This window comes from Anser brachyrhynchus (genome assembly GCF_964034855.1).
Source record: "Anser brachyrhynchus genome assembly, chromosome: 1".
NCBI lineage: Eukaryota > Metazoa > Chordata > Aves > Anseriformes > Anatidae > Anser > Anser brachyrhynchus.
The window spans coordinates 15,577,671-15,602,129 of NC_137694.1; the positions used below are offsets into that span (position 1 = coordinate 15,577,671).

At 40.0% G+C, this 24,459-nt stretch overlaps 1 protein-coding gene across 1 annotated transcript; it reads left to right on the forward strand.

Moving 5' to 3' along the window:
- Window positions 1-282: 282 nt before the first annotated feature.
- SLC26A4 (solute carrier family 26 member 4) lies at window positions 283-24,331 on the forward strand. The gene is made up of 20 exons (XM_080571640.1): window positions 283-606; window positions 1,255-1,394; window positions 3,540-3,650; window positions 5,253-5,443; window positions 5,922-6,086; window positions 8,692-8,844; window positions 8,955-9,037; window positions 9,989-10,136; window positions 12,434-12,547; window positions 13,327-13,404; window positions 13,630-13,725; window positions 15,088-15,194; window positions 16,289-16,358; window positions 16,682-16,774; window positions 16,885-16,980; window positions 18,186-18,416; window positions 19,897-19,951; window positions 20,271-20,416; window positions 20,731-20,814; window positions 21,591-24,331. The coding sequence occupies exons 1-20, from the start codon at window positions 452-454 to the stop codon at window positions 21,612-21,614; spliced, it is 2,340 nt and encodes a 779-aa protein (XP_080427766.1). The 5' UTR covers window positions 283-451; the 3' UTR covers window positions 21,615-24,331.
- Window positions 24,332-24,459: the final 128 nt, after the last annotated feature.

Consider the following 24,459-nt stretch of genomic DNA (forward strand, 5'->3'; position numbering starts at 1 on the left):
TGTCAGCAGGCTCTGTGCGTGTGCCCAGAGCCCGGCTCCACACACGGGGAGGAATTCCCCCCCACACACAACGCCCCTACTTTGAAATGCAGCCCCTCGAGGGGACGAGAGAGCGGCCGGGGATGGGGAAGGGCCGCGGGGCTGGGAGGGTCGCTCTGGGGAGCGGCCGGCCCGGGGCAGGGCTTGCGAAGGAGCCTGGGGGTGGTTGGAGGCGTCTCCCGGGCCAGCCCGGAGCCGGCTGTCGGTGTTTCCCCATAAATAACCGCGGCCGGGCCGTATAAATTCTGCGGTTCAGGTGGGGCCCCGCCGCTTCAGGACGCGGACAGCGCCGCGCCGCGGGGCCGAGCCCAGCCCAGCCCAACCCAGCCCAGCCCGGGACCGAGCGGGGCCGCCAGGGGGTGCCGGAGCGGGGAGCGGGCTCCGCTCGCCGCCTGCCACCTCAGGCGGGGCCATGGCAGCGGGCGAGCGGGCGGCGGAGCCGCTGGCGGAGCTCAGCCACTACGTGGTGGCGCGGCCCATCTACAGCGAGGCGGGCTTCCAGGAGGAGAACGAGCGGCGCCCGCCGCTGCCGCCCACGCTCCGCGAGCGGGCGCAGGCAGCCTGCAGGTGGGTGCCGGGGGGGTTCCCGGCACGGGGACCGCACGGGGACGGGAGCCGCCCCCCTCCCGAGGCCCCCGCGGGCTCCTGGCACGGCCAAGGAGCGGCGAGGTGGCGGCTGGTGGCGGGGGGTGAAGCGGCCCCTGCGGAGTCTGGCTGCACGTCGGGGCTTCTCCTCCCTGCGAAGAGCTCGGACGCGGTTACACGTGGGGGGGCTTCTTTCAGGAGGTGGCATTTTGGGCAGCGGGAGGTGCCCAAGGAAACATCTCTGCCTCTTGAAACGTCTATAAATCCCGGTTTTCTGTCAGTTTCTGCCAGGGCTTCCTTGGTTGCTTTCTGTCGGACCTTCCGTGGTTGCTTTCTGGCCGATCTTCCTTGGCTGCTTTCTGTCAGGACTTTCTTGGTTGCTTTCTGCCATGGATTCCTCAGCTACTTTCTGTCAGGACTTTCTTGGTTGCTTTCTGTCAGGGCTTCCTTGTATACCTTCTGTCAGGACTTTCTTGGTTGCTTTCTGCTGAAGCTTACTTGACTGCTTTCTGTCAGGACTTTCTTGACTGCTTTCTGTCAGGGCTTCTTCAGCTGCTTTCTGACAGGACTTTCGCATTTGTCTTCTGACTACAGCCCCATGCCATATGTTAATAACTTGTTTTCTCACAGCTGTTCGAGAAAAAGGGCCTTTCAGATCACCAAGTCCTTCCTGCCCATCCTGGAGTGGCTGCCGAACTACCGCGTGAAGGAATGGCTGGTCAGCGATATCATCTCGGGGGTCAGCACCGGCCTCGTCGCCACCCTGCAAGGTAAACCCAGGCACACCGGTCCTCTGCTTTCTGGGATATTTCTGGCCGAGCACAATGATATTTTGCAGATGGAATTACAAATCAGAGGCTTGTTATTTAATACTAGATATTAGGTATTATTGGCGATAAATAATTGATGTTTTTAATTTATCCTTTTTTTCTCTGCTTGGCTAGGAGATTTATATTTGATATGCTATTGAGTTAGTTAGCTTTTTTTTCCATCTTTTTATTCAAAGAGTATTATTTTTGATATTTAAATAATTTTAATTACATTGCAATGGATCAGGTAGGTCCTGCAGTCTTATTTCTGTTTCTTAATTATCTGAACCTATAGTTCTTCTGCAGCTGCTTACAAAAAAATCGAGTTATTCCCCTCAAAATCATGCAATCTTGATATCAACTTTCCTTTAAAATTTTGCCTGCAGGATTGTTTAAGTATCTGCAGAAAACAGTCCTCAAGGAGGTGGTGTTGTATTCACATTTTTAAAAAAATGATAATCTTGATGGATATTTACGGTACATGGCCTATGAGGAAAGCATTCAGCAGATGAACAAATAGAAAAGTGGCAGAAATAAGCAGAAATTAATGAAACTATGCTAGTAAAGAAGGACTTAGGGGAGGACCATTCATGTGCCTGAGGCAGTCCCCTTTTCAGAGATGAGGCTAGCTGTAATCCTGAAGTGAGCCAGCACGTTCATTTCTTTCACCTCCATGCTGTTCTTCCACTAGCCTCACAATTTTTCAGGACTGGGGGAGGTCAAGTTAGCTGTGTCAACCAAAACGTTTTCCTTCAGTGGAAATAAGGTGCTTACACAAGGTGGCAAAGATTAGAGACCACACTGGGAACAAAGAAGGTACTTTGCCTCTTTCCTAATTAGCCACAAATATTCCCTGCTGTCTCTTCCCTTGGAGCGTGCTAGGAAGGCACGGACTGCAGAAAGGAGTGGTACAAATGCCTGCCCCAGGCAGAGAGACCTGAGGAACAGGGAAGTGACTTGTCCATGGTCATGCAGAGCTGGAAGATCTCTGCAGAAGGTGGTGCCTCAATCACAGGACTATCCTTCCTTTTTAAGGTGAATTGTGCTAGATGGGCCTTCGATATGACTTATTACAGCTATTATGCTCTCACTGTAACCCCCTCATATACATTTTAGGGTGGCGCCTGATTTTCTCATAATTAGATTCCACTTGTAGAACTGATTTCTGAAATATCCTGTCTGGTTTCCCGCCTCTCTGTGTATTAAAAAATACATTAAAAAACAAAATACAAATGAGTAGAAATTTAACCATGTTAGATTTGCACGGGATGTAATTAAATATATGTATATAACAGTTATGAAATTCCAAATCATGGGATACTGGGAAAACTGGCCAAAATGGTTGCCAAAAAAGCCTTCTGGGATCCTAAAGTGCCTGAAGTCCCTAACTCCCAGCAGCTGAGTGCTACTTGCAGTCTTCTCACCAGTCATAGCAGTGTGACCAGGTCTTCAATAGTTTTGGTGGCTTTTTGTGGTATCAGTGCAGAATACTACAGTCTGCCATGGGAGCTAACCAGGGCATGATACTGAAAGCAACTTTTTCTTTCCATTTAGTTTTGTTTTGTTTTCATTCTATGTTGGATTTGACAAGCGTGAGTATATGAAGTGAGAAGATGGTAAGGATCAAAACTCTCCAGTTTGGGTGATTTACTTTTGGTACTTACAATTATAAACTGATACCTGTCAAAGAATGGTTTGATTTTCAGAAGGGTGAGCATCCTGAAGCATATTGGTAGTGCAGTAATTCAGAGTTTATGCTTGAAAATTCTGTCTGTAACTTGAGCACTTCAAGTAGCCCCTCTTTTCTCTCAAAGGGTAGACCATTCAGTCTTGCAACAGCGTTCCCCTGCTTAAACTTCTTATTTGAGCGTGTGTTTTATGCTACCTATACAGGTAGGAACATCTTTCAGTAGTTACTCATCCAAATAGCAGTGTGGGATATACAATCATTTACAGTACTCACATATGTGCCTGCAACATATTTACAGACAAAGCATTCTAATTTGTATCCAGATAAAAGGAGTAAATCTTTCTGAAAGTCTATTCTAGACAAGACAGTAGTTTGAGTGACTTTAAATGTGAATTTTTGATCATGTATCGTTTCAGGTTTGGCATATGCTTTGCTGGTGGCAGTTCCTGTTGGATACGGTCTCTATTCTGCCTTTTTCCCCATCCTGACATACTTTTTCCTGGGAACATCAAGGCACATCTCAGTTGGTAACTGCATGTGTTGAAGTTACAGTAAATTAACTATTACAAAATGTTAAACCTTATTGTGAACATCAGTATTTCATACGATGGCTACTTTTTGAACCATATTGGTTATGATGAATATTAATATTTGTGGGTTTGGGGGACTTAAGACTTATTTCTTCTCTGTACAGACAGCTATGCATAATAGCTAACTTCACTTGTTCCTATGCATGTCTTTCACTGGCATTTATGCTGACGTTTAAATTTTGTCTTTGGCTGCACTCTATGCAAGAAATTATAAGATAAAGCCTCCCTCAGCAGGCAATAAGAACAGACATTTTGTCTATCACCTAAAGCTCAAGATGGCTAAAACAGGTCTTTTAGTCTTCTCCCCAAGCCTTCCTTGCTACATCCTTCTTTGATCACTGTGGCCAATATCACCTTCTTGCCTGTCGCGGAGACCCAGAACCTGTGTCTACTCCAGCCTCGCTCTAGGTCCTCACATCAAGGCTATGGGTAAAACTTGTTGATTCTTTCTGAATACTTTCTCTAAAATGTATATATTTTCCCTGTCAGTTCACATATTTAAAATTCATGTTACAGCTTGATCACTGAAATTTCTGTTTCTCCACTCCGACAAATACAGTCTTACCTTGTTCACACCTCTTAACACTAGATTGTTTTTCCCTCACAAAGCTTTGACCTGGTATTTTGCTTTTTCACCAACTTTCTTCTCTATGGTGTCAAATACTTCTGTGTGTTCTTTCCATTTTCTGTCTTCTTACCCTACCTACCAGCTCACATTTTCTCTCCAGCCCTGAGCACTTACGTCTACTTATGTTGACATCCCTACTGTCTACATTTTCCACTCCATTTTATACTTTCTTCAATATGCTTATTCATTAAGAAAATCTAAGAAATCTGTAAAATTAACTTAGCTTCTTTCAAGACATTCTGTGACATTTTCCTTTTCTGCATAATTTTAGTAAAAACTGCAACAAATTTGATTGCTTTTAGATTGTGTTTTGCTGATATAATGATCATTTACTATCTCTGTATCTTGCCCCAGTTACAGTTTCAGTCATCTTTAGCCAATGTAATACCAAACTACTGCCAGAAAGGACAATCCTACCCCTGGGTGCATGGTCTTGCCACCACCGTTGCACTGGGATTCGTGACCATGCAGCTATGTGGTGATCTGCATCAGTTCATTCATTCAGCTGAAAACTAACTGTTACCAAAAAGAAGTAAATAATAACATTGTTTTCAGCTGGATAAGTGATCCCTTTTATCTGGTAGTGGGCCACAGAGCTGCTGGTGCAGATGCAAGGCGGGTGGTTGGAAGATGTCACAGCTTTTGGCCTTGGTACAGCCTAATTGGCTTAAGCAAAGGATGAAACTACATGTCTATGTATAACAAAAGTTATTTAAGGAAGGAATTGTATCTCTGTGCCACGTTTGGAGTGCCAATGGCTTCTGGCCCTCTACTACAACTACTACAGCTAAGTAATGTACCCCAGTTAAACTATTAAATGGATTTTCTGATTTAGAATTTGCTTGTCTAGTCTGATCAGTGCTTCTTTTGAATGCATATTAAACTTCAGCACGTTCTGTTTGTCATTACAGGTCCATTCCCTGTAGTCAGTTTGATGGTGGGATCTGTTGTATTGAGCATGGCCCCCGATGATAATTTTCTCATAGATGGCAGTAATGCTACAGGGATTAATGGTACCGGGACGCTGATAGACACGGAATCCAGAGATGCACAGAGAGTGCTGATTGCTAGCACCCTCACATTTCTGGTTGGAATTTTACAGGTAAAATAGTTGTCTTGAAAACACAAAGTTGGTATTTTAGTGTTAATGGGAAAACATGCAGAATGGAAATACCTACTAGGGCAATAAGCCTTTTTCCTGTAGTAAAACACAAAAATGAAGGAAAGTCATCTCAAACTCTGAAGTGCTTTTTGGGGATTGTTCTTCTTATCCTGGGCACAGTTTGTTGCAGCATGACTGGGAGCACAGACAACAGAAGGATAGCGTTGTGATTGCAGACCATGAGACCTGCACAAAACTCGGTGCTAATGGTACATATCCTGGAGCATCCTTTCACAAAGCTCTTCAGGTCTCCTTTATTTCACTGGACGGCAAGATATTAAGCTACATTAGTCTGCAATGGGGGAAAATGGTCCTAAGACTGTCAAAAAAGAGAAAAGAGCAAAGCATAAGAAACCACCGAATAAAAGTGTGCCTTTGTTATTGCTTAGCAAGCTATTACTCTTCATGATTTTTCCAGGTAATATTTGGAGTCCTTCAGATTGGTTTCATTGTGAGGTACCTTGCAGATCCACTAGTTGGGGGATTCACAACTGCAGCTGCTTTTCAAGTGTTTGTGTCGCAACTGAAAATAGTCCTAAATGTTTCAACTAAAAACTATAATGGTGTCCTTTCCATAATATACGTAAGTATGCCCTTCTAATTTGTTTTGGTTTTATGCCAGAAGTTTTGCATAATTGTTTACCTTCTGCTAGGATTTCATACAGGAGTGATCCATATACGATTTATATGTATAGAGCATCTCTTTAATTCTCACTGTCAGGAAGATCCGCAGGTGGTCATGTACAGCTGAGGGGCTCTCAGTCGCTGCTTTCTTGTTTTCTCGGACCATAAAAGGCTAATTGCTATATTGAAGTCTTTTTCAGGCTGAGCAGTTTTTCATATAAAGTTTGAAAGTAATTATCCAGAAAAACATTTTTTTGGGGGGTTATCACTTCTGGAGACTGTTTCCCTCACACCCCTTCCTTCCTGGCTTCACTGTGAAACTCGCAAAGCTAACTGGTCCTAAGCCTCCTTACTCTTAAAGCAGTCAGTCATCCTGGTCAAGGGCATCTTTCTCCATTCCTGTGAATATCTACTGAAGGGTGTGGATTCACATCCAGTGGCCAGGTACCTGCTGGTTAGCTAAGCTGAGGCTAAACGTTGCTGTCACAACTCCATTTGTTGATCTTAGAGGAAATGATCAAATGGAGAAATGTCTTGGCTGGATTACAGAAATACTGAATTCCTAGAGGTTCTCATATTACAGAATAGTCTCCTTTCCCGGGGAAATTATTGAGAGTTTTGTCACTGACTTCAGCATGAAACTGTTCAGCTTCATAGCATTTTAGGTCTTCAATAGCACTTTACATTAAAATTATAGATTTCTAAAAGAGGCTGCTCTAGAAAAAAATTACTTACAATTTTTGTGTGTCAATTCAGAAAGCCAGACCAGCAAAAATATGTTAGGCATCTATAGTACCAAAAATAGGATGAATATAACTGCAAACAGCAAGGTAAAATTTAGAAAAAAAAATCAGGTGGAATATTTGAAAAAAAAAAAGACATTTTATGGGCCTTTTTTAACATTAATGAAAATTCTTTCCCTTGGGGCATGGAAAATTAGATAAGACACAGTACTATGTAATAAACCTCAGAGCCTGGTGATGGACTAATTGATCCAGCAGGTTATTCCCTCTGTTTTTTATGATTATTGAAGGGCGATTCAGCTAGTAGAAGGTACTTTTGAAAAGAATTTAAATGGGTCTTCCAGCTCCTGCAAGCCTAAGTGGACTGCTGACTCTTTAGGTTAAAGCTCAAAGCTTCTGCACTCTAGCAGGTGAGCCAGGTGAAGGTGTTTGCAGATGTGTGCAGAGCAAAGAAATTGTGATTTCTGGTCTGCTCAACCAGAGACTTGCTGCGTCAGCTTCAGCCAGTCTCGGACCTGCTTCAGAAGTGGTGGTTAACAAATTGCAACACTGAGCATCTGACATTGGCAGAATTCACAACTCCAAGTCAGGAGCCTCTTGTTCCCCTGTAAAATGCGGCAGTGGCACATGTGGTAAGTAAGAATGGGATTTGGGGTAAGCAGTACACCAGGAAAGAAATGTCTTCAGTTCCCAGAGAATGGCATCTGATTCAGTGCTTCAGAAAAGTTTCTTCTTTAGCTTAGAAAACATCGCTGGTTAAGCACTTAGGTGTTTTATTTCAAACCAAGAGTCTTTTTAGGAGGGTAGTAGTGGTACTGCTGCTGCAACCCTCCCTTTGCCTTTAAACTAACAGCCTAGAATTTCAGGAGCTAACCTGGAGGCAAGAAGTCTGTTTCAAACCTCTTTTCTATCATATCATCCTTCACTGGGTATGGAATAATCAAATTTTCCTGGAGACAAGGGACAAATGAGAATTACCCCAATACCTAGGAGGAGGAGAGAGGAGATAGGAAAGCCACCGATAGGTGGCTTTTCTCTTATCAGCCCTTCCTGTTTTCTCTGTACACTCAGAAGTGATACTTTTGTCGTGTTTGTATAAACACTGTACAACCATAAATGTCAGTTACACGGACTGTAGTTTGCTATAAACAACAGGACCAAGCAAGGACATAGGAAGGGCAGATGAGGGAGCTGCCTATTTTGGTCCAGCTGTGAGGGTCCTCCAGCCTGGGACTGACTTCTGGTGGGAGCAGGTTTAATGCACCGCAAGGTGAGATTTTGCATCTGCTTTTCTGAAGCGCAGGACTCTCCACAGCCTGGCAGGATCTACACTGTCATACTCTCTGTCTGGATGTCAGCAGTGGCAATAGGAAATCTGTAACCTACAGGGTGTATGTACCGGCCATATAGCGGAGCAGAATTTTGCCCGTGGGGCTGCTAGCTGTCATTTGAATAGAAAGGTGAGAATCTCTCTTGCTGCTTGGAAAGTGAGTAAGCTGCAGGTCTTCCCAACCTTGCTCTAAGAACAGGTTGGTGTAAACACAGGTAGGGCTTTAGCTCTTGTTACTAAGCATTAATTTTCTAAAAATCAGGATGCAGAAGCCCCATGTAGTCAATTATTCCATTAAATACACCATGAAATCCAGTCACTGATTCTGTAGCAGCTCGATAGTACATCAGACAGAGTTATCCTCAAGCTCCTCCAGGCCAGAGCAAAGGAGGGAGCAGCTCTTGGCCTCCTCCAGAAGCCTACGTGCCTAGATCGTCTCATGAGTGTTTTCACATCCTTCACGTGCACGTGTTGTCATTTTTATTTTTCAGACTCTTATTGAAACGTTTGAAAGAATTGGTACCACCAACATTGCAGATCTTATTGCCGGACTCCTCACCATTTTTGTCTGCATGCTAGTTAAAGAAATAAACGATCGATTCAAACACAAGATTCCTATACCGATTCCAATAGAAGTTATTGTGGTAAGCAAAGAAGCATAACAAAACTGGTACCAGGTAAAATAGATGGGGCTGGCTACAAGAAGACAAGAGCCTTTTTTAAGTATTGAAACTGTTGTTTCATTTGATTACAGACAATAGTAGCCACTGGCATTTCATATGCTGCCGACTTGGAAAAAAAATACAATGCAGGCATTGTTAAGAGCATCCCAAGAGGGTGAGTGCCTTTGTTTTCTGGGACATAGATATCATTTTAATTGGCTAAAAATGACAGTGGTAAGATAAAAGACGTGAAAGAGAGATTGAGAGCTGTAACCTGATTTCAGAAGTCAGAGCTGGAGATGTCATGAGTTCTACTTCTGGCTCTGTCAGTTATGCTGCCTAATTGTGTTGTGTACCTTTTCTTCGTCTGTAAAATGGGTTTAGGAATGTTTACCTGATTCATGAAGTTCATCTGAGAATTAATTATTTCATGTTCCTGAAGTGAATATATGCCTAAGGAAAATATAAAAAATAAATTAAAGGGTTTTAAATGAAATTCTCCTTCTCTATAGATTTAATTTCTATAAAACTGAGTTATTCAACTACGGTTCATACTCAGGCTGTTATCACCATCAATATTGTCACTTACATAGTCATAGGAGCAAGGATTTTGAGGATTACACTGGTAGAGACTTTCACTTGAAAGATTCAGAGCATTTCACAGTAGTAACCTTCACATTCCATTTGGTATTCAGGCCTTGATTAATTAAAACTTGTGGAAACACAGTAAGGGATAAAATGTTTTTGAGGTCTTCCATTGAAATATGTTAACAACAGTACAGTGTCATTAACATATTTATGTAATTCATCATATTATTCAATATATCCTTTATTCAGTTCTTCAGAAATATACTTTTTCACTTCGCTATCACAAGGCCAAATCTCAGTTATGCTGAGAACAATGGGAGCTTTGTCGCTGACTAATAGCATCAGGATTTGGGCTATGGTGAGCTAGATAAGCATGTTCTGGATGTCAGTGGGCTGTTTCCACCTTTTTATTAACTTGAAACATTACACTTCATATTATATGCAACCTGTGTGCCTCCACCTCAAACTCCTTGACAGCTCTAGTTCAGAACAGAATTTGATCAAAGTCGATAATACTAACGTATTTTCTAAATGCTAGATTTTTGCCTCCCGAACCTCCAGATGTCAGCCTGTTTTCCCAGATGATAGCAGCCTCCTTTTCCATCGCTATTGTTGCCTATGCTATTGCTGTATCTGTGGGGAAAGTATATGCAACCAAGTATGACTATGCTATTGATGGAAATCAGGTACGTATAAGCAAAATTGTTCACAAACACAGGGAGTGTAATTTCTGCTTCACAATGATTTATGTATCCAAATGAAAGAAATGGGTTTTTTGTTTTGTTTTGTTTTTGTTTTTGTTTGTTTGTTTGTTTTCAGACAAAAGTTAAAGTCTAATGGGAAACATTCTTCTAATTGCTGGAAAAAAAAAAAAAAAAAAGAATCTGCAATGGCCATATATTACCTAACAAATTTACCTCACAAAGATGAGCCAGATTAGCTCTATCTTCAGTGTCTGCTCTTCATCCTAATTGCTCCCATATCACTTTTGGGAGTGTAGTAGATCTGTAAGGGTAGTTAAAGCTAAGCACTGTACACAGGAATTTTCTGGTGATATAGCATTGACATGGCCAGCTTGAGTAACCTCCCTTCCATTTCTGCTCATAAGAGAGGTTTTGACGTGAATTATTGGACTGGGGGTGAAGGCAATGCCCAGCTAAGAAGCTGCTCCAGGCAGCTTTATCTAAGCTTGAACTTTTTCCGTTAAGGTATGATTTTATTCCTATGGAATAAATTGATGTGCTTCTCAGCATGACACCAGTTATGTCAATATGAATACACCTGTAACCGTACAGCAAGTCCTGCAGCTTCACAAAAGTAAATGCCTACAAGTGTCTTCCTGTGCCCACGGGCACAGGAGAAACATGTCGGAAAGCCTCCTTGTCCTGCATCTATGCTAATTTTGATTTTTTTTGAACTATGGGAAAACACATTCACTGCAATAAATAGATAAGCTGAGCACTTTGTTTAATGAGTCCTTCTTTATTTCAGTGCTAATGGGTTATGTGAAGTTTGTTTTTGGAACTAATGTTCTGCAGAATGTAACAAAATTTTATTTCTGAACATGCTGGTCACTTTATAACACACAAAGTTCATATCTGGTAACACTGTGATTTAAAGTTGCCTAAAATGCATTAACTTTCAGTTTAATACATGTGAATGAATAATGCATACTCCTGGAAGTGCTCTTTATGCTGTTCTTTCATTGAATATGCTGTTCTTCCAGCACTGATGTGCTTCAAAGATACTAATTAAATATTATAGTAGTAGAATTTTTGCCCATAAAAGCAAAGTGCATTCTTTCCAGTACTGATTCTATGAATTTTACGCATATCAAAGGCTAAATGCAGTCATAAATGATGGGCAAATAGTTTACTTGAACCGGAGAATTTAAAATAGTATCATAAAAGCAGGTAGTAAAATCATTTTGAAGGACAGTCCAATACTATTATCTGCTAGTGTTTATTTTGTCTTCATAGATTCACAGATTATTAAGATCTAAGAACACTAGGAATTGCATTTCCAGCATTTTCCTGCAGAACACAGCTGTTACACAGGAGCAGGCAGGACTCATCTTGGTCTGTTCTGTTAAAGAACATGACTTTGTAATCCTGCTCTTGTAGTTACAGCTTAATTAAAAGCTTACAGGAAACTTCATTTTGGAGAAGAAAAAAAAAATCAAAATCAAATTTTAAATTATATTTTTAAACATTCACAGTGAGTGGAAAGCTCCTATGACTCTGTCAGCTTGATAAGAACAATGTTTCTGTCAATTATATGGGATTGCAGGCAGCTCCCAAATGCCTCATTTCCCAGCAGAGGAATGGCCCAGATCCCAGGACATAAAGCTCCCAGGGTCCTTGTCACTTGAGCAGAACAACCAGCATCAGTAGGTGCCAGCATCTGTGACCCTGGGGCAAAATTATGAGAATGCTGCCTGGGACTCAGCGTGAGTTCATTGGGATGTTCAGAGTGGAAAACTTCTGGCTCAACAAATTAGGAGTTTTCAGTGAAACTGTTTTTTTGCAAAGCTCCTGATTAGTTTCACTAATAATACCATGCTTTGCATTAATTAAAGCCGTGTCTAAACTCAGACTGTTGCACTGATTAAATTTTTTTGTTTAGATGATGATATTCAGGAGTTAAATTTATACTAGTCCCATTTGTTGATGCAATTATACCCATGTAATTGTTAGAAATGTTAATTTTGACAGCATTGATGGAAAAAAATATCTGTAAAAGTCTTTATTTTAAGACAGGTATGCCCACATTAGAAAGGGTACACCAACTTCATTGCATTGGTTTCTAAACACATATAGTTATACTGGCACAAGAGTAAACTTAACAGCTATTACTAATCCAGACTCTTCTCAATATTTCAGTGCTACCTACTTTATAAACTATTGTAAAAACTGTTGTCACTCTCCATTGCAAAATCACCTTCAGGAATCTGTATTTACAGCATCATCCAATTACCTTTCAGGAGTTTATTGCCTTTGGGATCAGCAACATTTTTTCTGGTGCCTTTTCTTGTTTTGTTGCAACGACTGCCCTTTCACGGACTGCAGTCCAAGAAAGTACTGGTGGAAAGACTCAGGTAATGACCTCTTCTTACTAGTAGTGTACACAGGTGAGTTTAATATTCTATGGGGATGAAAGTGGTCCTGAAATGGTTGTGTCGCATAAAATGCCACAGGTATCTTAGCTAGCAGCTTGTGTGCGGGTACTGCATCATTTTTGTAGCTCTGCCAGAAGAGGGCAATCAAGTTTTACATATGCAGATTTACATTAGGTTCCAAAATCCTTCCAGCCTAATTCCCCAGAATTTCATTACGAATTAAAGGATTGAGTTTGTCCTAGTAGAAATTCAGCATGCAGGACAAAATCCTCTCCCATCCTTAAGTGTCCTCTGTGAGATACCTAAGCTTCCTGAGTGCTGGCCTGAGCAGCCCTGCTGTATCTGCCCATGTGCGGTCTTTCTCACATTCTGCATGGTGCTCCTCGGTTTCACAGGACTACAGCTACACACTTACTTAACAGTGGAGAAGTACAGGTTATCCAGCAGCCCCTTTTCCAGCTGCCACACAGACTCAGCTCCTTTCATCTCTCTATGCAACTCAGCCCCCTCAAGAGCTACTACCTTGCGTGCAGTTGTTTGCACTACCTGCTTAATTGAATTCCCTCTGTGTTAGCTGAAGTGTGTAATGATTGCCCATGTATGCCTAAACACAGCGGCATTTTGGCAGGTCTCCTTGTTCCTAAAGAAATGTAATGTGCAACTACTTGCGTATCCTGGAAACAACTACTTTGTAATCCTAGAAACATAAGATATAATCTTAACATGCTCATCTTCTATAAACACTGTGTCCTCTGCAGGTTGCTGGTATAATCTCAGCCGGGATTGTTTTGATTGCCATTGTTGCCCTGGGGAAATTGCTAGAGCCCTTACAAAAGGTACTGTATTTGTACTCTGCCACCAGCACTGATCAGATCTGAATGCTCAGCTTTGATGGACAGAATTAATAGCCCTGTTTGAAATTGTGGTGATTGAGACCAGACAAGGCGCTGGTTTTATACTGTGTAATGATATACACTTTGTAAACAGAAAACAGAAGATTAAAATATCTTAATAAGCATCTCTGCTTTTGAATAGCGCCTTTACACTGGTTTTCTTTGCAGTCCGTGTTGGCAGCTGTAGTCATAGCTAACTTGAAAGGGATGTTCATGCAAGTGTTTGATGTTCCCCGTCTGTGGAGACAGAATAAAGTGGATGCTGTAAGTCAACTCATTTTTCCTTCTCTCCCTAATGTTTTTGTATGTTTTTGTTGTTGTTTTTGTTGTTGTTTTTCCTTTCAGTATCATCCAAGTTTCTCTTTACTACCACATCAACAGAATTTTGTAGGGTTACCATCAGAAAAATCTTTAGTTTAGGTTTGCTATAGCAAACCAGTTTTGTGTGCATCCTCAAAAGGTAAGTGTCATGAGGTCAGGTGAAAATTTCCCATTTTTTTAGAGTTTTACATAATATTATCTTTTTTATTCCCTATACCCCACAGTAAAGGTGCCTGTGCAGCTATGACTCCTTTGCAGCAATTACCGTAGTCTACAGTAATCTTGTATTGAGATGGCTTGAAAATCAGAATAAAGATGGCCTGTGGTCGCCTCTACCATTCTGCTTTGATCTTGTGCAAAATTTAAATGGGCCAGAAAAGCTGAAGTTTTCTTAATTCATGCATATATGCTTATGTTGTTATCACATTAGTTTCCCATTTGCCTGGATAATCTCAGATAGTCCTTACAAAGTACATTTTCTTGCTGTAGCAAGACTAATCCAAGCTAGAAAGTGGATTCATTTGGTGTACTAAGGGATGTATGAATATGCTCTTCTTAAAAACCACTGTAACCTTATGTCAGGGTACATGCTCACATCTCCCACTGGGATTTCTGTGGAACAAGCCCTGTGTAGCTGTTAGGGCAAGAGGCAATTGCATGGAATGTATGTTCTGTGTGCAGACTCTACTACACACAGATTTTACAGTGGGTGTCTGAGTAGTATCTGCTTATGGTAGGTCTGAATTTATTTAGTCAATCATTTATTAGTCCTCTTGATAGATAAAAGATCCCACTCACTTGAGTGAGAAGTGGGGGCACTCAGCTTTTGGTAGGACTGGGTCCGCTGCATGTTCTGCCTGGGCAGTGATGCAGGGAGGAACTGAGGAGCCCACTTCAACTGTTCTGCCTAAACATTCAGCAGAAACTTTTAGAGTGCCATCGACCTGCTAATGGCAACCTGCTAACCTCTCTGTGGAACAGTTCTGATTCCTGGACATCACTGAGGAGCCCCCTTCTCTCTGTATATGTCTATAGGTGGGGCACCTTACAGTGTTTTACCTCACAGGAAAAATATTATTTCTGATTTTTAATTTCCTAAAAGCTAGATATGCCTAATGAAATACATGTTTAGAAGTATTTTGGAGGAAAATTAATACTTTTATATGGAAGTCAGCTAATTGCCAGTGTGCTACAATCATTTCCAACATTAAATTCTTCTACTACTCTTATTGTCTGATGTAGTGATTCCATAGAGTGACTAGGAGTACTATATATAATTAAGAGATTTCGTTATTTCCTCTCCAGATGATCTGGGTTTTTACATGTGTAGCATCCATCATTCTGGGACTTGATTTGGGATTGCTTGCTGGCCTTTTGTTTGGATTGCTGACAGTTGTGCTGAGAATTCAGTTGTAAGTAACACAGGATCAGAAATAATTGTTAGTGTTATACCATGAAAGAGACAATATGCTGAAAAGCAAGATGATTTGTGGCAGAAAATCTGCTTGGGTTTACAAAGATTTTGAAGTGGAAAAATCTATTCTTTAGAACAAAACACTGTTTGTGTGCTATCAGTTAAAATTACAGTGACATGAGGGGCTGCATTATATTATCAGTATCTATTCTGTATCATGTTGGGTACTTTGGTGGTATTTAGCCATATATTATTTCTGCATCCACATAGCTGTATTCTGAAAAGGGAAAGGAATATTCTAAATCAAATTTTAAAAGATATATGAACAGCTTCTGTAATGAATTAATCATTATAGTCACTCTTAGCATATAATCATACTACAGTACATTGCACATGCCAATAACCTTTTCAGTCATTACTTGTACAAGGCTGAGTGTACGCCTATGGGAAAAGGGGAAGACAAAGCATGAGAATAAGACAAAATCTCATGTTTGTGTCTGATTTGTTTCTGCTCTAAGAACATGTGGTAGTGGAATGGTGAGAAAAGCTGACTTTGCAGAATCTCATTTGGCCATCTTGTTACATTTTCTTGATCTTTTATCTGAAAATACAACATAACTTCTTTCCTCCAGCCTGGAGTCCATACAGTAGGGTTGCCAGCAATACCAAAGGTTAGTTGCACTGTCAGCAAATGCATAAAATAGCCTTCCAAAAGCTGTCATAGAGTAGGAGATTGTAAAATCTACTAATTCACAATTGTTAAAAAGAAGAATTTTAAGATCCTCAAAAATATCCACAAATTCAACTCAGATTTGTGAAATCAAAGTAAGAAAGGGAAGTAAGGCTTTGCAAACTTCTAAGTAATTTTCTTCAGCTGTTAGAAATGTATGTGGAGACTACAAAACATTTTGGGTTTGGTTTTGATCCAAATCCAGAGGAAAAGGGTTGGAGAAAAAGCCTCAGGTAATCTGAAGATAATGTAAATATATTGTTTCTGTTGATTTAAAATAGAGAAACGTGATCAATATTTTTTTTTCAGAGTAAAAAGCCTAGCTATGATATTTACCTTCGCTGTCTTTTTGTTTCTGTTAGTCCTTCATGGGGTGGCTTTGGAAACATTCCAGGCACAGACATATACAAGAAGGTCAAGGACTACAAAAATGTAAGTCATTGCTGAGTTGTTTCCCTTCAGTCTACAAGCCAGTGTAGGACAAAGTTGTACCTTGCAGATTGTTGACAACTTAATTTTGGAAGTCGAGTGCTTGAAGATAACAAGTTGCAACGTTAAATTCTTCATCTTGATCCAGATGTTCCATATTGCATGCTGGGCTGTGAGCATCTAAAAACTGAATCACCTCAATAATCAGCAAAGATAGCCCATTTTTACTGAATTAGTTATGTAGCTGAACTGTTGAAACAGTTGAACTGCTTCTTAGCAGCCAAAATATGGTTGTTGCTGCTCGACCTTATATTCTTTGACAACAGGTTGTAGAACCAGAAGGTGTGAAGATCCTCAAGTTTTCAAGTCCAATTTTTTATGCTAACATTGATGGACTGAAAAGTAGCCTCAAATCCACAGTAAGTGATATGTGATGGCTTTGGATGCAATTTAATTGGCTTTGGGTTTTCCTTAGAATTATATCTAGGTGAAATTAAATCGTTTTGGTGTCTCGATCCTTTTTCTGTAGGTGGGATTTGATGCAGTCAAGGTATATAATAAGAGACTCAAAGCACTAAGGAAGATACAAAAGCTAATCAAGAAGGGGAAATTGAAAGCTACTAAGGTAATTCTTTTTTTTTTTCTTCTCAAAGGATTACTATTAGAGCTTATTACTTTAGCCTTAATTTTGAGCTCCTCTGTACTCATCTTTAAAATAGAGATGAAAAGTGTGACTGACTACTGTGATAGGAAGTCTGGGATCTGCAGGGTGTCCAGCAGAACAGTATTCTGTTGCCAAACACCTCAAGATTCAGGCAGCTGTGACAGTCGTAGTGTTAACTGCAGTGGAACTCAGTTTGAATTACAGAATCATAGAATGGTTTGGGTTGGAAGGGACCTTAAAGACCACCCAGTTCCAACCCCCTGCCATGGGCAGGGACACCTCCCACCAGACCAGGTTGCCCAAAGCCCCATCCAGCCTGGCCTTGAACACCTCCAGGGATGGGGCATCCACAGCTTCTCTGGGCAACCTGTGCCAGTGCCTCACCACCCTCATAATAAAGAATTTCTTCCTAAGGTCTAATCTAAATCTAATCTATATTAGTTTAAAACCATTACTCCTTGTCCTATCACTACACTCCCTGACAGAGTCCCTCTCCTGATTGTCTCTGCACAGTAAAATTGCTGGCTCTCTCATGTGTACATGGCACAATTATCCAGCTTCCTGTGCACAGGTGAGCTGTGCCAGTTGGCTGGTCTTCCATATCCTCTGAGTACAGAACGTACGTTTCAAGAATTAAATGCTTGCAGGAGTGGACAGGTACAGGTAACCAATTAAATCTCCAGTGTGGGAAGTTAGGAACAGGTATTCCATTGCCAGTGCTTTCAGTGCAGGACGCGATATTTCTGCATATATTCCACTTTATGGTGCAGTTAAATGCTCAGTTATGTGACATTCCAACTTTTGACCTAGTCATTTTGCCATGTTATCATATGTGGTAAACCTAATTCAAAGTTGGATTCAAATTCAAGATACTGGTCTTAAATATCTCCTAGAAATAAAGCTTTTGAGGGAAGAAGTAGCTCTGAGATTTTATTTTTTTTGATAGTGGCCTTTTTTGTAGGAAGATGCTCTGTTAACAAAGAAAAAACAAGGAAAGGAAATATACTGCATAAAGGAAGAGGAAATTATTTACTCCATTTTGTTTTTCTTTAAGTTCTTGGATGCAATATTGGTCTTATTCTTGAAGCAGAAGTTATCACAGGGAAGTAGATCCAAACATTCTTCCATGGTTAAATGATATATTCCATATATTATCTGCCCATTAGAATGGCATCATCAGTGAGCCTGGCATAACTAATGAAGCTTTTGAGACTGATGAGGAACCTGAAGACAATGAAGATCTTCAAGTTCCCACCAAAGAAGTAGAGATCCAGGTGGACTGGAATTCAGATCTGCCAGTCAAAGTAAATATCCCCAAGGTGCCGATCCACAGTCTCATTCTTGATTTTGGAGCAGTAACCTTCTTGGATATTGTAGCTGTGAGATCAATAAAAACGGTAAGGACATTTTTTCTGGTGTTTCAATGAAATGAATCTAGCCAGCAGTATGTTAAATCAAGAGCTGTTAGGTGAAGGTAATGTTGAAAAAATACCTTTAAAACTTACACAGCCACAGGTAGAATATTGGTGTGTGCATATTTTATGTGGAAAAAAAAATCCAAAAATGCATGAAAAGAACATTGTAGAGGTTGCATAGTCAAGTACTCTAAAATTAGAACTGGATAATGTGGTCCCTTTGTGTGCATGCATTATGACATTTTAGTTCCATATTTTCTTTCCACATGCCTCCTGCTTTAATATGGGTATAGGACGATGCTCACTCAACACAGAGGTAGTAAATATTTTGTCTTATCATCATTTTCAGTCTTTAGTCATGAGATTTATTTATTCCATATTACTTGAATTATGAAGGAAGGAAGAATGATTCATTTTTAATAGGATTTTCTGCAGGTAACATCAGAGCACTTCATCAACTTTAGTTCATCTTCACACATCACACTGAGGTCATAAGGAGATAATGTTCCTAGCTTAGGGAGAGGGAAATGAGGTAAAGCCTTAATCGGCCAAATGTTTCCATTATTTTTGGTGCCCAGTTACAAACCTATGACCAGATTGTTTCGTCTTTAGGCTTTTATTATACTTTCTATGTTCAGACAACTGCTTTCACTAACTCCAAGTTGCAGATGGGACTGTTCATCTTATCTATAAAACAGATCTTAGATTACCACGATTCTAGATTATCGCTAAACAGAAGTGAATACAATTAGCAATTGCCTCTGAAAATGCTCTTTGGAGAGACTTGCCTACCATCAGGAAGCCAGAGGTAGAATCCAGTCTCCCACCTTTTAACATTTTAACCAACTGAAATACAGGAATGCAGCGTGACTTGCTTCAGCCCTACTTTTGATTCAGTTCCAGCTTCTGAGACAAATGAGATTATGGGTTCCACAGAGACAACTCTTTCCATATGCAGCTTTTTCATCCAAGAACAGGTCCATCTGGTGCACAGCATGAGAGAAAATCGCTGTAAAAAAGAATAAATTAAAAGCATGTGCCAATGAAAGACTGTATTGTATCACTGATACTTGAGGGAAAGGAAGGTTGCTCAGATCCACATGGTTCTCACTTAAGAGACAAGATTTTTTATATTATGAGAACAGAATTAGAACCTTAACAATAGGCAGCAATTTGTGTATGTGTAAAATGGATAGTTCTACTGACATAGTCAAAGACTGGTCACTTCAGCAACCAGGTACTTAACTAACAGATCTTTAAGTACAGCAAATTTAGCAGTTCCTTTTTTGCTATGAATAAACAAAACATGAAATTTCGAATGAAAACACTCAGAAACAAATTAAAAGTATGTGTGCACATGTGTGTGTCTATACATTACATTCATTGACATATATACATATATATGTATTTTGTCCTTACAGACTTTGCTTATTCATGTTTTTGTTGTAAACTTTTTTTGTAGATAATTAGAGAGTTTGAGAGAATTGATGTGAGAGTATACTTTGCTTCATATCAAGGTAAACTTTTCAAATATTTCTACTATCACTCATGCAAAGAATGAAGTGAAGTTGAGAAGGGATCTCTAGATGTGTCTGTGGAAGCATTTTTTCTAATAAAATTGTGAATTATCACACTGATAATCATGGTGGCTGTTCTAGGACACAAAGAATGGCAGGATTTAAAGGAAACATAGAAAGTAAAAGCCAAGAAATAGCTGTTGATAATGATTTATTTGGCTATATGTTTGATTTCGGATAATTGCAGCCAAGTATTTTGATATTTATTTATTTAATTACTTCAAATTAAACTGCTCTGACTGTTATTTTTTAAATTCAGACAACCTTATATCTCAGCTGGAACGGAGTGCCTTCTTTGATGACATTGTCAGAAAAGACATATTCTTCTTGACTGTCCATGATGCTGTGCTCTATATAAGGAATCAAAAGACATGCAGTGACAACCAGGATCCCATATTTGAGAAGGTAAGGATATCTAGTAGCACGTTTCCCTTCCTTCCAACGCCTAGCATTCGTTCTGGCAATTTCTGCTACAGCATGGCACATTTGAAAACTAGACATAGAGCCACAGGACAAAAAAGTAAGAATTCAATAAATTGGACAGCTTCCAACATGTAAGTTCCTCTCAGCTAAACTAAAACAACAGCTTTGTCAAGGAACAGGAAACAACAGACTTGTAAGTCTGTTGTGGAAGTTGTATTAAGATAACTTCAGAATAACAAATCTACTTCAGTGATATGACAATGTATAACTCATCGTGTTTCTTTCTTTCTACCAAGATTTCACTTATGCAGGAGTCTAAAGAACCTATAGAATTCACAGAAACAACCCGGCCTGATGACGAGCTTGATGTTCAGGAAGAGGTATGCTCTTTAGATCTGAATGTGTCTATTATTTAGAGAATACTGCTGGTTTTATTCCTTTGTAGTACTGAGCCATGCTGTTAGGCTTTTTCAGTAGGCTGTGGTCGTTGGTACTCCTGATTAAACCCTCGTCCTCCCCCCATACCTCTTCCCCTGCCTTTTTTTTTTTTTTTTTTTTGAGGGGGAGAGGCATTATTATGAATATTGCAAGAAACCCAAATGTTACTCTATCACTAATATAAATACCTACCACCTTTCCAGTGAGTGCCCTAATCACCGGTTTATTGTGCAGAGAAGCACTTTTCTCTCCTCTGTAAGTCACGGTGCAGAAAGGAACGAAGGATTTAAACAGCTAGAAAGACACCACGGTTCTGTAAAAGAAGCACTTTTACATGGCAGGCCAAAAGACTTGAATTCTGATTTCTATTCAGAGAATTGCTTAGATATTTACATTACTGTCATTAAATATGAAAAAGAAGCCAGGCTCAAAAACACCAATCGAAGCTCAGACATTGTTCTGAGAGGCTTCTGTCCTTCACCTTTATGGCCAGTTTCTGCAGGTGGTAGCCAGATATCTTCAGACCTGCAACTTCCTGACTGATCTGTCTGGTGCAGACATGAGTCACTGTTACTTGCTCTGTACTGTCAATGAGCCCAGGCTGCACTTAGTGTTTGTGTAGTTAACACACAGACAAACATTGTATTTTTCCAGGTGGTGCATACTCAGAACTAACCATGGCTTGTTTCTCTCCATCTTTTCAAAACCTTTTCACTAGGCTATGCGCAGACTGGCTTCCTGAAGAGGGACTGCTGGGACTTTCTTACCTGTGAATTCACAGCAATATTTATGCACCGGTACTATATACGCATTTTCTGCAATGAAACCAATCGTGGCACTTGAAGAAAACCCTGATTCTTAGTCTGAATGATACAGATCTCTAGAAATCTTCAAATTTTAGCTAACGTTATCCCTGAAATATTCTGGACCTTGATTCAGCGAGCACTTTCCAATATGATATCTTGATAAAAAATCAGAAGACTGTTATGAAAGATGTACTCAGTTCGGGGACTAGTCAGGCAAAAGGTGCATTACACTGCTGCGTCGGTGTGTACAGGAAGAAAAGCTGCGTTGTGCTCCACCGAGGGAGTTGAAGAGACCAAGATCTTTGGATTGCAGGCCTTTTGTCATGTCTTTGTACAATGCCTAGCGAGAGGGCAGGAGTTCTAGCTGGCCAAGTTTTGGCAATTCTAGAAGATTTGTGTGATCTTCCTGAAAAATTTATCTACGTTGTTCTTTCCAAGCAATTCCTTAAATTGCTACAGGTTGTTGGATAGCTGGTTGGAGAGCAGGTGACGGGTGGAACAGCCACACGAACAGAAAACTGCACTGAACCACTAAAAACTTTAAATAGAGTGAGTTTCAATAGTAAAGACATTTGGATATGGGTTTATTAGCTTTGTATTAATCCCACCGTAGCAGATCATGCACTACTATTAACGACCATCCCTAAAATGAAGTATCCACAGCAGATTATTTTGGCTAGTTTACATACCTTTCATCAATAGGCAGATTCTGACCTGGGTTAGATTAATAAAAATCTTAACGGAATCCATACAACAGGCTGCTACTGAATGCAAGTAAGAGTCAGAATGTGACCTACTATAGAGTGTTTTTTTTTTTTTAATTAAATATAGGAAATTAATTAGTTTAATGAACAGTTCTATTTTTATATAGCGTATTTTTCTTTTAATATTCTACATCAGACTGCTGCTGTTCTTTTGCAGGAAATGTCTAGGCATTTGACAGTCCATAATGCACAAGTGCAATAATTTTCAAAAGATAAAGGAGTTGAACCGCACAACTTTAATCCTTGTTTTAGGAGTATATAAAATAGATATGCAATAAGTCAATGTTCTTAATTTTCATGAAAAAAGAAGTGTGTTTTGATGGAAAATGGACTACTACCTTAAATATTTTAGCACTATATTTTTTAATGGAAAAAAAACTGCATGGTGAGGGAATATATAATAACAAAAGTATATGAAATGTCCAGTATAAAGGCCCTCTAATATTTAAAATTCACAATTTTGGCTAAATAGCTTCAGTACATTCACATACTTAAGTCTCCTTATTTGATTCCATCAGAGAACTTTTCCTGTATCTCACTGCACTGAGAATTTTTTTGCTGCCAGTAAAGTTAGTGGAAAGTCTCAGGTGAAAAGCTAAGCACTAAATAAATTATTCTGCCCTTAAGACCTGAGTAAACTCCATTAAAATCAGTGGGAAAAAAAAATCCTATAAATTTCAATCAGTTGGATGGGATCCTTACTCAGTGGGTAACAGCATCAATCTGACATCTTTATTCCCTAATTAAGGCAAAAGCTTCAGTCTTCATGATGGTGAAGTTTCTCGTTTCAAATGCACCAGAGGTTTGAACCTGAAAGGTACTGGCATTGCAGTCCAAGCCAGCAAAAACCTAGGTTTCTACATTAGCAATGCTTAGGCTCAGACTGGGATTTAACCACGCGTGCCTTTAGCACAACCCCTCCTCATTCTCTGCCCTTCCATTTGGCAGCATCACTTCTGTGAGGTTACTGACAGAACTTTTGTGTCAGGCCGTGGCCCCAGTTTATACTAACCCGAACTTTATAGCACTACCGCCGGGGTCTGCGGCACACAGCAGTGAAGGGCAAGGCCAGTAGCGTGTTTCTCAGAGGCTGCACATTTTATGGAAAAAGCAAAATGAAAATACTCTACCTGGGATTTATAAAAGAGCTTCCGGCTAGTTTTTATGCAGAACACATGCTATGGAAAAGATGGTATAAAAATCATAGCAGGGATTATTTTTCCCCTCAAAAGAATGTTTGCACTGTGAAGTTTGAGCATAGATTCTTGACAAAAATGTGGCCTTATCTTTTGAACCTCCTCCAGTTCTTGTCCATGTAGGTATTTAGAAAAATAAAATAAAAATTTTGACACTCTTGTTCTGTCCAAACATGACATTTCAGCTGCAATCAGTTGTGTTAATACATGATGCAATGCACTTACTCTCATTCTTGGCTTGTGTATTTCTTCAAGGTATAATTGCACTCAACCTTTCCTGAATAATTGTGTTCCACAGAAAGCCTACATTTACACAGAATGGTAACAGGCAACATGCAGCACGCATTCGTATACCTTTTTCAGAGGGGTAAGGAGTATGTGAGTTTCTATCTACTTATCCATCAAAATGAAGGATACCAAAACAATTTTGCATTGAAGCTAAAATTCTACCCGATTTTGTACTAATTCAAACAACCACAAGTAATGCAACTAAAGGTACTGATTTTTTTTCCCCCCTCAGTGGAATGAAGAAGTGACTTTTTCTGTATGCATTCTGAGTATTATTATCTTGTCTTTGCGTATCAGGTACTAAATTTGGAGATGCATTTTAACTTTATTACCCTTTTAAAAAGTGGCATTTTGAAAGTAATTGTATTCATTAACTAGAAAATAAAGTTGTGCATACTGAAAAAATACTATATGCATCTGCATTTTCTTAAACTTCTTCTCTTTGTGAATTTGTATGCTGTGGAAATGTGCTTTGCACAGACCGGTGTCTGTTTTTCCTTGGCTCTGCCTCTGAACAAACAAAAGAAACAAAT

Bases quoted from the DNA above. Each gene is read 5' to 3' on its own strand.
- SLC26A4 (XM_080571640.1), top strand. From the start codon at position 452: ATGGCAGCGGGCGAGCGGGCGGCGGAGCCGCTGGCGGAGCTCAGCCAC. The intron at 1,395-3,539 runs GTAAACCCAGGC...GTATCGTTTCAG, and splicing joins CCTCGTCGCCACCCTGCAAG to GTTTGGCATATGCTTTGCTG. The intron at 6,087-8,691 runs GTAAGTATGCCC...TTTATTTTTCAG, and splicing joins GTGTCCTTTCCATAATATAC to ACTCTTATTGAAACGTTTGA.